Source organism: Giraffa tippelskirchi, chromosome X (assembly GCF_054371585.1).
Source record: "Giraffa tippelskirchi isolate mGirTip1 chromosome X, T2T-mGirTip1v1.2.pri, whole genome shotgun sequence".
Taxonomy (NCBI): domain Eukaryota; kingdom Metazoa; phylum Chordata; class Mammalia; order Artiodactyla; family Giraffidae; genus Giraffa; species Giraffa tippelskirchi.
The window spans coordinates 109,615,978-109,631,962 of NC_137289.1; the positions used below are offsets into that span (position 1 = coordinate 109,615,978).

At 36.8% G+C, this 15,985-nt stretch overlaps 1 protein-coding gene across 11 annotated transcripts in view; it reads left to right on the top strand.

Moving 5' to 3' along the window:
* The window catches only part of CASK (calcium/calmodulin dependent serine protein kinase), a 385,636-nt gene that overhangs the window by 344,215 nt on the left and 25,436 nt on the right, over positions 1-15,985 (top strand). For 5 of the 11 annotated variants that reach the window (XM_081564438.1, XM_081564440.1, XM_081564435.1 and 2 more), the window contains 5 exons: positions 463-548; positions 1,606-1,674; positions 4,307-4,375; positions 5,792-5,827; positions 7,464-7,660. In XM_081564438.1, the coding sequence (XP_081420564.1) occupies positions 463-548; positions 1,606-1,674; positions 4,307-4,375; positions 5,792-5,827; positions 7,464-7,660 (457 nt within the window). The remainder of the gene's footprint in view (positions 1-462; positions 549-1,605; positions 1,675-4,306; positions 4,376-5,791; positions 5,828-7,463; positions 7,661-15,985) is intronic. The other 6 variants (XM_081564447.1, XM_081564442.1, XM_081564441.1 and 3 more) reach the window with 3 other exon arrangements.

The window sequence follows — 15,985 nt, forward strand, 5'->3', positions numbered from 1 at the left end:
TCGGACACGACTGAAGCGACTTAGCAACAGCAGCAGCAGCAGCAATCTTTACAACAATCCTATGAGATAGATACTATTTTCACCTCCATTTTATAAATATGAGTTTTCAGGGAAATTTTCAATAAGTTACCCAAGATCTTGAAGCTAGTACATGATGAAGCAGAGATATGAATCCAGACAGGCCGCATCTGGAAGTCATAGCTTTAAACAGCTATATACATAAGGACTCTCTCAGAAAAATAAGCATATTTTTACAGTCATCTTTCAAAACTGTGTCCTCCATAAGTTAGGTGTATCTGTTTTGGCGAGTTTACTATATGAGCCTAACTCATACCTGGTTCTGAAATATTAGCCTTCACTATTTAGCTTAATTTTTAAAAATTACTTACCTTGCTGACTTTGGATTTTATTATTATAAAAGTATATATCATTTCATGTTTATAATTTTGTGTGATTTCTTAGGTACACTTCATGTTGGAGATGAAATTCGAGAAATCAATGGCATCAGTGTAGCCAACCAAACAGTGGAACAGCTGCAAAAAATGCTTGTGAGTAAATGAAAATCTCTTTTTCTGAAATTGACTTTCAGTTCATTAACTTGTTTATTAATGCACAAATAAGGGGTATTCTTTTGTAATCTGGTACCATCATCTATGTGGACTTGTGCAACATTCATAGAAACTGAGAACTAGAAAAATGTTTACATACAGCAGAGCTTAGAAACATTTTGCCCATTTTCAGCAGTGTGGGCTTGAACATTCTCCTTTCAGTCCTTTGTCTCCTGGTTCTTAGTGAGCAGATGTTTAAAGAAAACCTTTGCAGTTGTGCATACTTGTGAACTAGTTTCTCACTGACTTCAACTCTGCTGACATCAGCAATGTCAGAAACCGCTTTCCTGTGTAGCTGAGTCATAGCCAGCTATATGGGATTTCTCTATAGAGCAGGGGAAAGGAAAGTCATGATAGACCAGGCCATTTTTTACCATATATATCCAAAACTGGTGTTCAAATTAGGCTTTGGATTGGGGCAGGCTGGGGGCTGCAGAATGAGAGGCCCTGGCGAGCAGAGCGAGATGTTTAGACCTCTGGTCCTGCACCTTCTTCCCACCACAGTGTAGCAGCCTCCTGTGCTATTCATATCTACTGAAGGTACAATAAGCACCACACCGTCACTGACAGTCAAAACTAAGGCCTAAATTATGAAATAAAAAGCAGATTTTATGGAGTACACCATCATCATGTAGCCTCCCAAATATAATTCTTACATAATTACTTGTTCTGTAGTCCATTTCAACTTGTATTCACTTTCGAAAGGCATGTCACTTAAAGTTGTCTCCGCATCTATGAAAAGATCACCGTCAGAGGTCTGTTGCACCATTGCTGTGTGAACAGGGCAGTCAGCCTTGACTTTGCTGGGCTGTTCCCAGGAACAGCCTCCTTTGTTACTGTGAGCAGTTCCTGCTTTTGTAACTCGGTTTCGTTTTTAGGCCCCTGCACTCTCGGCTGGCTTGCACTAAATACCCCCGAAACGTTTTCAGTGGTTTCTTACACGTTGTTGTGTGCAACATTTGTTTGTTCAAAGAGCTCTCCTTTCTGTTTCCTCCAGCGGGAAATGCGGGGGAGTATCACCTTCAAGATCGTGCCAAGTTACCGCACTCAGTCATCATCCTGTGAGGTAATAGCTCTAACGCAACACCCCATCTCCTCTGGGTTCTTAACTAACTGTCTGCTGATGGCTGAATGTTTTGGCTTCTTCTGGGAAATTGTTTCTGCCTGTGCTGTTGATCACTGCACACCAATTTTACAACAAAGATAACGGAACAGAGTAGGTCCCACCCACCTACTCAGCCCTCTTCCACGGGGTTCTCCTCCACACTTGAACTTCCTGCAGGCTGGAAGCGAAGCAAAATACATAGAGAGAAGCTCCAAATAATGACAGAGGTTTAATAAAGAATGAGTTTCTGGGGGAGGATGAAAGATCATAATTGCAATAATTTTTCCAGGAAGTATATTCACTTCCCTTGTTAAGAAATCACATTAGATAATTCTTCTTTCCAAGAATCTGAAAAGTGGTCTATTTCTTGTTAAGATAGACTTATTCAAATAATTCTGACAGGTCTCCAGATGGATGTTAAACCTATGAGGAATTAAATAACTGATGTTATTGGTGGAATAGAGGTTTTTGCAACCTTCTGTGAAATTGTTTAAATTGGAATGTTAATCTGACTTGGAAACAAGTAAGTGTTCTAGAGTAATACAAACCCCAAGTTCCTTTCTTACAGTAGGCTTATTCTTGAGAAACTGTAACTTTCCCAACCTATATTATTCAGTTTGCTATTGGTTAGCAAGTGAGATTCAAAAATCATTCTTTTTATATTTGTAAATATGAACCAGCCTAAGTGAGGGCATCCTTTGGTCATTGCACTTTCAGTTTGAATATTTTTTTCTGAAGCTCGCACTTTCATGTGCACCTTCCAAGTATGTGTAACATCAGTATGAAGTACACATTTCCTCCAGTGAATGTTTAAGACTGGCTGGCAACTTTTTAGAACTCGTCTAGAAAATTGAATTTGTACTTAGGAGAAGTTGAGGGAGAAATTATAATGTTTCTTCCTGTCTCTAGTAGTGATGTAAATTTCACAAGAAAAATCAGAGGCTTCCTGTTTTTCCTAAACCTATTGAAGATATGTATAAGAATTTGTAGTTTCGTCAAGTATATTTTTAGTGAGCCAGGACAAGTGGGGTTTCTGTTATATCAAGTCTTGAGCTCCTCTTGGTGGCTTTTTATGGAACTTCAGTTATATTTCAAAACAAAATTACAGAACTGCTTCTGTTCCAGGATCATAGTTTTGAAATTTGTTACCTAGTACACAGACCTTGCTGGAAAATAAAAACTGTCACATGCATCTTTTATGTCAAGCATTCTGATATTCTAAGAATCATAAGTGGTCCTCATACCATTTCACATCTTGGAAGAAATTTAGTAAATGCGATTGGTTTTTGTCTTTTTGGCTCACTAGCCAGAAGATAGTGTTAGTTATTAATATAAGTTTCTCTTGTGTTTTTGAGTGGTTGAACTGGTTTTGAGGTGGGACCAGTATGACACATATAAATGCTATGCTCTTGAGTAAAAAGAGCCCCCTCTTACCTTCTCAACCTCTGAATAGTAGGAATAAAGGTATCTCCCCCAGCCTCCCCCACCAACCTCTTTGACTCCCCTGTCCTCTGGCAGAGTTCAAGCCTGTGGTTGAATTCTTCCCAGCTACAACAGTACTTCCTAAAGAAAGGCTCTCTGGCCACCTACCTCAGCATCACCCTGGCCATTGGTAAAAGCGGGGACCCCCACCCCACGCCCTGGCCCTGAGATGAGTCTCTGGGGGTGGCACCTAGACATTCTGCTCACTAACATCTGAGAATCCTCATCTAAGGGATCCCATTACTTAAAGGCCAACAGGTTCCAGAAGTTTTCTTTAAGTCTTCTAGAAAAAGCAAATGTCTTTTGAGCGGACATGCACATTTCAAGAATTTCCAAGAACTCAATTAAAATTTTAAATACTTACTTTCATCCTCTCCTTGTTTTAACATTATAGTTGATTTGGACAACAAGGGAGTGGAGCCTGGAGAGGATTCTGAGTGTGTCATATAGTATAGTTGGCTGTGGCTGCTGGAATCTTTGCCAGAAGTGTAATATTTGTAGAGGCTCAAGATTATTGTTTTAATTAATCTGCTAAAATATTCTAAAAAATAAAGGTTTCTTCTCTGGTCTATAACTGTCTTTTACCCTTATTAGTAATATCTAGCCTAGAAAGATTCTAAGGTGATTGCAACATAAGTCTTTTTTGAAGTTCACTTCACTTCAAATTGTGTCATTCAGTAATTTTTGATACTGAGGTACCTAAAGATTATTAAATACCTTTAAAACCTAATTTTCAATTTAAAAACATACGCAATTGGGATCTTTAGCACAATGTTATAGTAATCTTTGTCACTTTACAGTAGTTGATAGGATTTTAATATCAAGTCACCCTTCGGGTTCTCATTTTAAAAAAGCAAAGGTTATAGAATGTTAGAGACAGGAAAGAAATGATTAATGAATGACACGGTCATCACTTACAACATGTGAATCTTCAGACTGCACAAACATTTTTTCATGCTTCTCTGAAATCATGCAAGTAAGTCAGTATGGCACCTTTACAGCTAAAACCTCAAAGGAAATGGTTGTCAGACTGTGGTTGTAACTGTTGATGTGAATATCTCTTGTTTCTGTGCTGGTGTTCTGTGTTAATGAACCTTGTGTCTTATTTCAGAGAGATTCCCCCTCCACTTCCAGACAGTCCCCAGCTAATGGTCATAGCAGCACTAACAATTCTGTTTCGGTAAGAACTCTAGCTCCACACAGCAAAGTGTGACAATTTTGTTGGTGCCACCTGCCATGAGTGTTCTAGTTACATGTGTTCAGTGGAAATATTGTCTTCTGCCGATATACAAGGCTACTACAGCTACAATGCAGTTTACTCCTGGAAAATCTTGTTCTTCTCATTGAAAATACCTTTCATTAGTTAAATTTGAAGAAATGTAGTTCAAGACTGCTTTGGTCATTCTCAAAATATTTCTGTGTCACCCAGCTACTGTCTATGACTTTGCTCAAAGTTATGCAGAGGATGTAAATGGAAATTTGTTGAAATTTCTCAACATTTTTTTTTTCACTTGAGAAAGATAAAGAAATGTAAGAATTTTGCAGAGTAGGAATTTGGGTATTCTCGGGCTTTGTAGTTGTCTATTCTGAGTGATATCAGCAACATGCTTAGTTTCCGCTATCTAAGTTTACGAATTGGTGTGCCCTCTGTTATTGTGGTACGTGCACATACTTCTGTGAATTATAAGCCTTGCCTGGATATGAAAAGCAAAAGGAACTGGCTTCAAACTGCACTTAAGCCACGCTATTATCACATCTTTAACACAAAGTACTTTTATATTTTGACTTATTAAACTTGGAATTTTACTTTTTTTCAGAACTATCCATTTTGGAAAGTAAAAAGAATTGTTTTTAATTTATGTAAGCAAATGGGAGCACTTATAGGTACAGGTGTGTGAATTTTTGAAATATTTTGAAATAACAAAATCTCTTAAGTTGCTGATATTGCTGTTAAAAATGAGAGTTCTAATGATACAGCAGTATCACTCTTTTCCTATTAACTTGCCCTTTAAAAATATATCATTTTTATGAGGTAAATTTGTAAATAATTTGAAATAATTTATAAATAATTTGAGATCACCTCAGATGGAATGATATAAGAGAAATGTTAGAAAATTTCCTGTGACTTATATTTGCAACTTCAAAATAGGCTACCAAAGGAATTCATTTATAACAGTTAACATTTAACAACTCTAAGATGGTGAAAAATCCATACAACCATTGAATTTTTCAAAATCTTAAATGGTTGCAGTGACTAAGTCGAAAAGGGCAACAGCTCTTTTGAGTTTTTGGGGGGTTTTTTAAATAGGCTGTTTCACTTGCAGTGGCTTTTGTGTTGAAGATGCTGAGTTGTTTCTTAAGAACACATTTCTCTCTGCTTAAATTTACCTGCTTTCTTCAGCTTGCTGCTAAATGGCCTGGGTTTGATTTTTTTTTGATAACTCAACATTTCTGAGAAATGGAATAATGTATATTATCTCTTTACAACTTAAATCTAGCTCATTTTTTAACCATAATGTAACAAAACACACAAATTACCTTGTACTCTTTGAAAAGTAAATGAAAATTTTTCTCCTGGGTTGGCTTTATTCTACAGGACTTGCCATCAACTACCCAACCAAAAGGACGACAGGTGAATAGATATCCTCTATAGAAACTTCTCTAAACTGAGCTGCTAATAGCCAATCCTTTATTAACCCTTTCCATCCCATAATGTCTGCATTTTGGACCATAACATTTGAGCATTGAGAGCTTGTACCATTTCATTTTAACACATTACACATGACTAATTCTCTATGAGGATTTTTTCCCTAACATCTTTGTAGCTGTGATGGTTATTGTAATTTCAACCTGATCATTTTATGTTGATGGTTAAGAATTCAGCCTTTGGGGATCTTATGGGCCTGCCTCTGGGGTGGAAATAAATTTTTAAAGGCTACAAAATTCTTCGAATTCTAAGAATAACTAAAATAAAATGTACATGCCAATGAACATTTTTAAGCAATAATTATCTGAAGTTTGAAGGTTTTTTTCTTAATTTGTATCTGCATGTGTATTTCTAAAAGCCATATACAATGGGAAAAAAAAAACAACAGAAAAATCCTGGCTTTGTGTCCTAGTCAAACATGAAAAGTTAAGTGCTGCTTGAGACAAGCAACTTTTATTTGCTGGCACTTTGAGTATAAATTTTAGGTGCAAATGCAGAGACTTATAACTTTTATAGGCTGGATTTCTGAAAAGAAACAAACAATAATAACACAATAGTTTCAAATCCTTCAGGTTGGTTTTACAGTGACTTTAATATTAATATTCAAATTAATTTCAAGATAGAAATTTTATGGAATTTTTCTTGAAATGTGCTGTTAAAAGTAATCAAATTGGGAGTTAAGATTTGCATAAACTAGCACCTGATAGAAATCACTCAAATGATGCAATACTGAATATCTAGCACCTTGTTTTACATTATTTAGAAATCCAGTAATTCATAAAATGGTGCCATGTGATAACCCCTTGTATGCTAATATGTTTCCTTTTATATTTACTAGTTACATTTACATATCATAAAACTCAGAGCCTTGAACTATACATCTCCTGAAGCTCTGTGCAGATTTCAAGTGTTACAGTGGCAAACGTAGGATTTAAATTCATTTTTATTCTCTAAGAAGAGTAAATGCAAATATAAAGTAGAAATCCTATTTGAAAAATAAAACTACCTTTAAATGCTTTTTTTAAATGTTTAAATTATAGTTAAGTTTATCAGCAGTGTGTAGACACACTGCCAGTTGTCATGGAGGCATTTTATAGCATGTTACCAACACTGAGTTCTTGCTAGTTTCGTTATCATGCTGCTTTAGGGTTAAAACCTTCCCTGAATGCTTGTGGTTATGGCTTAAAGCCTGCCACGTGATCATGACAACTTACCCATAATATCAACTACATATATGCAGATTTTCAAACGGTAAGCATAATTCAGTATAATTTTAAGCCTATTCTGTTATAGTAAAAGCAGAAATTAAGTCTTTATTGAACAAGTATCTTAAGTGTTCTATCCAAAGAAAAAGAGCAGAGATTTGTAACTGTACACATCAAAAATAGTACATTGTACTAGTGGTAGCAGTTTTTTGTGTTATATTTCCATGCATCATATTTGCGTTCACCATCTAATGTCCTGTTTGTATTGTAGTGTTAGTCCGTGGTTATTCAATTAGAGCTGACTGTTTTCTTTTGTATCACCATGGCATTTTTTCTTACAAACTCCTGTTTTATAGATCTATGTAAGAGCACAGTTTGAATATGATCCAGCTAAGGATGACCTCATCCCCTGCAAAGAAGCTGGCATTCGATTCAGAGTTGGTGACATTATCCAGATTATTAGTAAGGACGATCACAATTGGTGGCAGGGTAAACTGGAAAACTCCAAAAATGGAACGGCAGGTCTCATTCCTTCTCCAGAACTTCAGGAATGGTATGTCTGTGTTGTGTTGTTTTGGTTTCTCATATAAACGAAGCCTGGCCAGCCATTTTTCACCTTTATATTTTGCTGTTTTATAGGGTAAAACCTGTTTAATATATTCTTTGCTCTATTAGCCAAACGCAATTCAAATGAGACTGCCGAGAATTCTCAGTTGTCAGCCCCAAGGGAGCTCCTATTTATAGAGTCAGGTCTTTGTTTCACACAGAAGGAGAGGAAGGTCTAGAGAGAGGCTGAGTCGGGTCATAGTCACATCGTGATCTCTTAGCAGAGCCCTCTACACCTGTATGCTGTTTCCAGCCTTTTAGAATTGCATTTTTTTAATGTATCCTCTCTTTGCCCCTCCACATGCTCTCAGCAACCCCATTTCACTCCACCACCAGTGAAAAACTCAGATGCCAGGATTCACTGTCACTCCAGGTATTTAAAGTGTTTCACTATTAGAAGGGAGACAGAAGCTTCATTCTTTACCCTGCCAGGTCTTTAAAAATGTGTGTCTGTTAGAAAGTTTAAGCATTGAAAGCAGGTTAAAATCAGGCAGTTTTCAGACATGTTTTTAACTGAGAGGAGTCAGGGATTACTGTATATTTTGGTAAAATCAATTTCTGTTATTAATGTTATAATTTGCTGTTTTTTGAAAAATGCTGATAGTTTTACCTTTGTCTGTACTTTGGCAATATATATCAGAAATCTAGTCCAAAAGAGATATCTTCAAAAGAGAGATCTTCATGTCCAAAATACTTGTTTGAGCCTAACTAAAAGAGATTTCATAGATGCATAGTTTTTTTCACCCAGTTTTTTACTAATTAAAGGGATTTCTCAGTTCATCTCTTTTGCTTGATCACTTCATTCAGCTATTCCAGGGTTCCCAAAAATACTTTTAAATTTAGCACATTGGAGCTAAGAACTTCAGATGTCATCATTTCATACTAGGAAACATGGGCCCATATAAAGGAAGTAGAAGCCTTCCCTCTGATGCCGTCTTTGAGTCCAATCTTCAAAAAACAGTTTAAGCATTAGTGACAGTAAAGTGATGTCTAAGTCCTTTTTCTGGTGATGTTATTATGTTAGCACTGATATTTACATTTTACAAAATGTATTCTTGAATGTTGCCATATACGAATGAGTGTCTCTTGAAAATATTTATGTAGATTCCAGACCTCTTCTCCCTGGTCAGATCATTTGTATAAATTATGTCTCACCAATACCTAGAACTCTTAAGTCCTCTGGGGGAAGCCTGAGAAATGACAGTGGAAAAGCAGGTTTGCTTCCTATTTCCTATAATGGTAGACTAGATTGTTTGGACCAATCCTCCTGGTGGAAAAAAATGAAAAGTGCTGCAGAAAATATGTGTTTTAAAATTACCTTAAAAGCACTGAATACCTGAAAAGGTATTGGGGAACTCAGTGACCGATTTTTATATGAAAGCCATTAATCAGAGCAGTAAAAATGAGAGTTCCAAATTGGTCCACTTTGCCATGGTTCTTAGCTCTTAGTTTCTTAGTTCTATTACCAAGAACTTCTCTGCCAGAGGACCAAGGTTAAGACCCAGTAAGGCCTGTATAAATAGGAGAATCAGTTAGGAGACCCATCCCACACTGTCAGGACTGCAAAAAGCTATACCCCTAGGTTAAGAGCAAACTGATAAGCATTCCCTTACTTCCCTTCCACACCAGGGGACTGTAGAGAAGGATGCCTTGTCAGTGAGCAGAGAAAAGGAAAGCCGAGTTCCCCTGAAAACATTGTAGCCACTGGTCTACCCCAAATGAATTTGCACCCAGGTACACATAGCCTGAGACAGCCAGGGAAAGACCAGCTATGCATTTGATGTGAGGTTTCTTGTTTACTAATACTTCCATATATCTGTTATAGACAAATGAAAGTCTCTGAAGGAGAGCATTTTTATCCTAGAGCTCCTCCTAACCACCCACAGCATGGACTTTCTCCAGGACAGTGACCAGCAAGTCAAAATATGCAGGTGCACACAGAAACCAGTGAGCAATAACAGACACTAGAAACAAACTCAAACATACATCATATATTGGAATTAGGAGACCAAGGTTTTTAAACAACTGTGCTTACTAGCAGGCGTTTAGTAATCAGTAATATGTTTCTATGAAGACCTACAAGACCTTCTGGAACTCACACCAAAAAAAAAAAAAAAAAGATGTCCTTTTCATCATAGGGGAATGGAATACAAAAGTAGGAAGTCAAGAGATACCTGGAGTAACAGGCAAGTTTGGCCTTGGAGTGCAAAATGAAGCAGGGCAAAGGCTAACAGAGTTTTGCCAAAAGAACGCACTGGTCATAGCAAACACCCTCTTCCTAAGACACAAGAGATGACTCTACACATGGACATCACCAGATGGTCAATACAGAAATCAGACTGATTGATTATATTCTTTGCAGCCAAAGATGGAGAAGCTCTGTACAGTCAGCAAAAACAAGACTAGGAGCTGACTGTGGCTTAGATCATGAACTCCTTACTGCAAAATTCAGACTTAAATGGAAGAACATAGGGAAAACCACTAGGCTATTCAGGTATGACCTAAATCAAATCCCTTACAATTATACAGTGTAAGTGACAAATAGATTCAAGGGATTAGATCTGATAGACAGAGTGTCTGAAGAACTATGGACATAGGTTTGTAACACTGTACAGCAGGCAGTGATCAAAACCATCCCCAAGAAAAAGAAATGCAAAAAGGTTGTCTGAGGAGGCCTTACAAATAGTTGAAACAAGAAGAGAAGCAAAAGGCTAGGAGAAAAGGAAAGATATACCCATTAGAATGCAGAGTTCCAAAGAATAGCAAGGAGAGATAAGAAAGCCTTCCTCAGTGATCAGTGCAAAGAAATAGAGGAAAACAATAGAATGGGAAAGACTAGAGACCTCTTCAAGAAAATTAGAGATACCAAGGGAACATTTCATGCAAAGATGGGCTCAATAAAGGACAGAAATGGTAAGGACCTAACAGAAGCTGAAGATATTAAGAAGAGGTGGCAAGAATACACGGAAGAACTATAGATCTTCATGACCCAGATAACCATGATGGTGTGATCATTCACCTAGAGCCAGACATCCTGGAATGTGAAGTCAAGTGGTCCTTAGGAAGCATCACTACAAACAAAGCTAGTGGAGGTGATGGAATTCCAGCTGAGTTATTTCAAATCCTAAAAAATGCTTTTAAAGTGTTGCACTCAATATGCCAGCAAATTTTGAAAGCTCAGCAGTGGCCACAGGACTGGAAAAGGTCCGTTTTCATTCCAGTCCCAAAGAATGCTCAAACTACCACACAATTGGACTCATTTCACATGCTAGCAAGGTAATGCTCAAAATCCTTCAAGCTATGCTTCAACAGTATGTGAACTGAAAACTTTAAGAGGTACAAGCTGGATTTAGAAAAGGCAGAGGAACCAGAGATCAAATTGCCAACATCCATTGGATCATAGAAAAAGCAAGAAAGTTCCAGAAAAACATTGACTTCTGCTTTACTGACTATGCTAAAGCCTTTGACTGTGTAGATCACAACAAGCTGGAAAATGGGAATACCAGACCACCTTACCTGCCTCCTGAGAGACCTGTATGTAGGTCAGGAAGCAACAGTTAGAACTGGACATGGAACAACAGACTGGTTCCAAATCGGGAAAGGAGTACGTAAAGGTGGTATATTGTCACCCTGGCTATTTAACTTATATGCAGAGTACATCATGTGAAATGCTGGGCTGGATGAAACACAAGCTGGAATCAAAATTGCCGGGAGAAATATCAATAACCTCAGATATACAGATAACACCACCCTTATGACAGAAAGCAAAGAGGAACTAAAGAGCCTCTTGATGAAGGTGAAAGAAGAGAGTGAAAAAGCTAGCTTAAAACTCAACATCAAAAAACGAAGATCATGGCATACAGTCCCATCACTTCATGGCAAATAGATGGGGAAACAATGGAAACAGAGCGTTTATTTTCTTGGGCTCCAAAATCACTGTGGACGGTGACTACAGCCTTGAAAATTAAGACACTTGCTCCTTGGAAGAAAAGCAATGATAAACCTAGACAGCGTATTAAAAAGCAGAGACATTACTTTGCCTACAAAGGTCCATATAGACAAAGCTATGGATTTTCCAGTAGTCATGTATGGATGTGAGAGCTGGACAATAAAAAAAGGCTGAGCACAGAAGAATTGATGCCTTCAAACTGTGGTGCTGGAGAATACTCCTGGGAGTCCCTTGGAGAGCAAGGAGATCAAACCAGTCAATCCTAAAGGAAATCAACCCTGAATATTCGTTGGAAGGACTGATGCTGAAGCTCCGATATTTTGTCCACCTGATGTAAAGAGCCAACTCATTGGAAAAGACCCTGATGCTGGGAAGGATTGAAGGCAGGAGGAGAAGGGGACAACAGAGGATGAGATGGTTGGATGGCATCACTGACTCAATGGACGTGAGTTTGAGCCAACTCCAGGAGATAGTGAAGAACAGGGAAGCCTGGCATGCTGCAGTCCATGGGGTCGCAAAGAGTCAGACATAAATGAGTGACTGAACATCAACAATGCTTAAAAAATATCTTCAGAGTATGGGGAGGGGGATGAATGGCATAATAGATTCGAAATAGAACCTAAAGGAATTTCCAAGGACAAAAAAAATGCACTAACAAAAACTCAGTGGCCACACACCTATTACAAATTTTTTTAATTTTTAATTAAAAATTAATTTTAATTAAATTTTATTAATTTATTAATTTTAATTTATTTTATTTTATTTTATTTAATACAATTTGTTATTTAATTAATAAATTAAATTTAATTAAAAATTAAATTTAATTAAATTTTTTTTAATTTTTTTAAATTTCTAAGCATTTTTAATGTTTTTATCAACAGGTCAATGAATAAACAAATTATAGCATATCCATACAATAGGATGCAGTTAAAAGAAAGGAACTATTGGCAACACACAACAATATGAGTGAAACTCAAAACCACTAGGCTGGGTTTCCAGGCAAAACAGAGAACATACTATATGATTCCCTTATATAAAACTCCAGAAAATCAAAACTAACCTTTAGTTCCTGGGGATCTGTAGGAAGGAAGGAGGGATTACAGAAGGGCATAAAAAAAGTCCTGGGATGATGAAAATATTTGTTATTTTGATTATGGTGATGGTTTCATGGGATGTATAATATTTCAAAACTGAAATTTTATACTTTATATATCATGTTCAGTTAGTGCAGAAAAACTGAGCTCAGTAAAGTTGCAAAGACTATAGAGGGAGAAAGGAATTCTAACTAGGATAATGAGGAAGAGGCCCATTGGGCAGTATGTTCCTTGAGATGTTGAGTAAGACTTTGTAGGTACAAGAAGATATTCCCAGCTGAGGGGAAAAAGAATTCCTTTTTGGAAAAGTGAATTGGTCTCTAGAATGTCATATGGTAGACATGTAATGCTAATGAGAAAGATTTGAAACAACACTATCAGCCAAACCCAGAAGCTTTGTTTAGATGTGTTGCTACCAAATCAAATTTTTCACATTCTCCAGATGAGAAATCAATTTTTTTGAACCCAAATACCTTACCTTCTTTATCCTTGGCATATTTCATCTTGCTTGACAAGGCCCATCAGTCTAATCCTTGGATATGATTTGAGTCCCTGAATCTGTCATCCCTTCCTTTGCCTGCTAGATCCTCATCCAATTCAGCAATAAATGTTAAACATGTGTTTGAAATTTCCCTCCATGTTGACCTAAATTCTAACAGTTTCCTTGCACTTACAGAGCTAAAAGAAATAACTTTCATTTCCTGAGTGCCTGGTAAAAATCAGTTTCATTCCTCTCTCGTTACACTACATGTGACCACACCACAAATTTTTACTGGGAACTTTTTTTAAGCTTAAAATCATTTCTTGTAAGATACTCTGTACACTATAACATAAGCTTCACAAGGTCAGAATTTTTTTATTTTGGTCTCTTAACCTGTCAGAAATGCCTCAGTTCTGTTTAGGTTTCCAAAGAGCATATGCCTCACAAAAGCTGTAGTTATGAATAACAGCACATACTGGCTTGTACTGGAAGAATTCCCAAAGGTTTCATCAGCCTCCTCTGTATGACACTTAGGTAATAATATATGGAGACTGACGTTGGTACTGTTGCTGAGAGACAGTTCACAGTATTTCCCAATAAATGTCTTTCTCCTAACCAAAAATAAATATAAATAAAGCCCTCAGTGAGCAAGAGAAAGAAAGAGACATGGAGGAAAAAAGACTCTTCAAGAAAGTAGAAGAGAATGCTTCCTGACTCATGACCCCAACGTTACCCTGATACCAAAATTCAATAAATTTTGAATATGGGTATTTAATAAATACCCATATCCCTCATGAACACAGATGTAAAAACCCTCAGCAAAATATTAACAAATTGAATCTAGCAATATACAAAAAGAATAATACATCTTGACCCAGTAGAATTTGTACTGGGAATGCACAGCTGATTCAACATTTGAAAACCGATCCACCATATTAACAGACTAAAGAAGAAAAATCCACAAAGTCATTATCATTATATGCAGGAAAAGCATTTATTAAAATCCAAAATCCATTCATAATTAAAACTCTCATAGACTGTGAAACTGAAGGGAACTTCCTTAACCTGATAGAGAGCATCTACAATAAACCTACAGCAAACATAATTGGAAAGGAAAAAAAATTACAGATGATAGGATTCTGTGTAGAAATTCAAAGGAATCTATTAATATATATATAAACAATTACAATTAATATGAGAGTTTAGCAAGATGGCTGATATAAAAATCAGTATATAAAATCAATTATATTTCTATTACCAGTAAAAAAAGTAGAAAGTAATTTTTAAAAATACCCTGTATAACACCTATATACTATAAAGTACTCTTGCAAAAAAATAATAAAGCTCAAGTTTGATTAGACCTCTAGATCTAATTAGTTGTTTGCAAGAAATGCAAAAGACAGAGGGACTTACTAAAGACACCACAGGGATGAAATCAGAAACTATAGGACAGACAGCCAGTTTCTGTAACAAATAAACTGCAAGAAGAAAAGGGGGAGGGAGAAGAAGGGGAAACCTATAGGTTTAAAGGGAATTTAAGAACATTTGTTTTGTTTTGTTTTTAAATTAGTTTATTTTCTATTTTTTAACTTTACAATATTGTATTTGTTTTGCCATACATTGACATGAATCCACCATGGGTGTACATGTTTTCCCCTTCCAGAAAAATTTAAGAATATTTAAGGAGGAAATAATACAAAGTTGGAATTTTTTTTTTTTTCAAAATAATCTTAGGATGCATGCTCAGTCGCTGAGTCATGTCCAACTCTTTGTGACCCCATGGACTGTAGCCCACCAAGCTCCTCTGTCCATGAGATTTTTCAGGCAAGAATCCTGGCGTGGGTTGTCATTTCCTTCTCCAGGGGATCTTCCCGACCCAGGGATCAAACCCTTGTCTCCTGCATTGGCAGGCGGATTATTTACCACTGCACCACCTGGGAACCCTAATCTTAGGGTGGGTAGGTTGTAAATAACACAAAATAACCCATGAGTTAATAAATGTTAAACCTGAGTTGTAGGTATTTGGGGTTTGTTACACTGTATTATTATATATGTTTGAATTTTTCAATATTACAAATTTTTTAAAACCATTTATAAAATCTTTTTAAATCAACAACCTAGGAACAAAGCTAATAAAGTTGTTCAAGACATTTAGAGGATAAATTATAAAACTTATTGAGACATTAAAGAAGACCTAAATAAATGGATAGACATACTGTATTTGGGGACTGCTGCTGCTGCTGCTAAGTCGCTGCAGTCGTGTCCGACTCTGTGTGACCCCAGAGACGGCAGCCCTCCAGGCTCCCCTGTCCCTGGGATTCTCCAGGCAAGAACACTGGAGTGGGTTGCCATTGCCTTCTCCGATTTGGGGACTAGAGATTTAATATTGCAAAGATATCTATTCCCCCCAAATTGATTACTAGATTCAATTCATTCCCAACCATTTTGAAGTTGACAAGCTAATTTTAAAGTTTTCATGGAAATGCACAGAATTGGGAATAGTCAAGATGCTCTTCTAGAAGAATAAAGAGAGAGGACTTGCCTCAGTGATACCAAGACTTACTATAAAGCTTTGGTAGTTAAGATAATAAGGTATGGGCTTAGAGATGCTCAAATAGGCCAACTGAAGAGACCCCCTAAACACTCTCATACATAGTCCCTAGTGAGGAATGAACAGACTTTTCCATAAGTTATGCTGGGATGATTGGGTATCCATTAGGGGGGCAAAAATAAGAGAAATTGACCCCT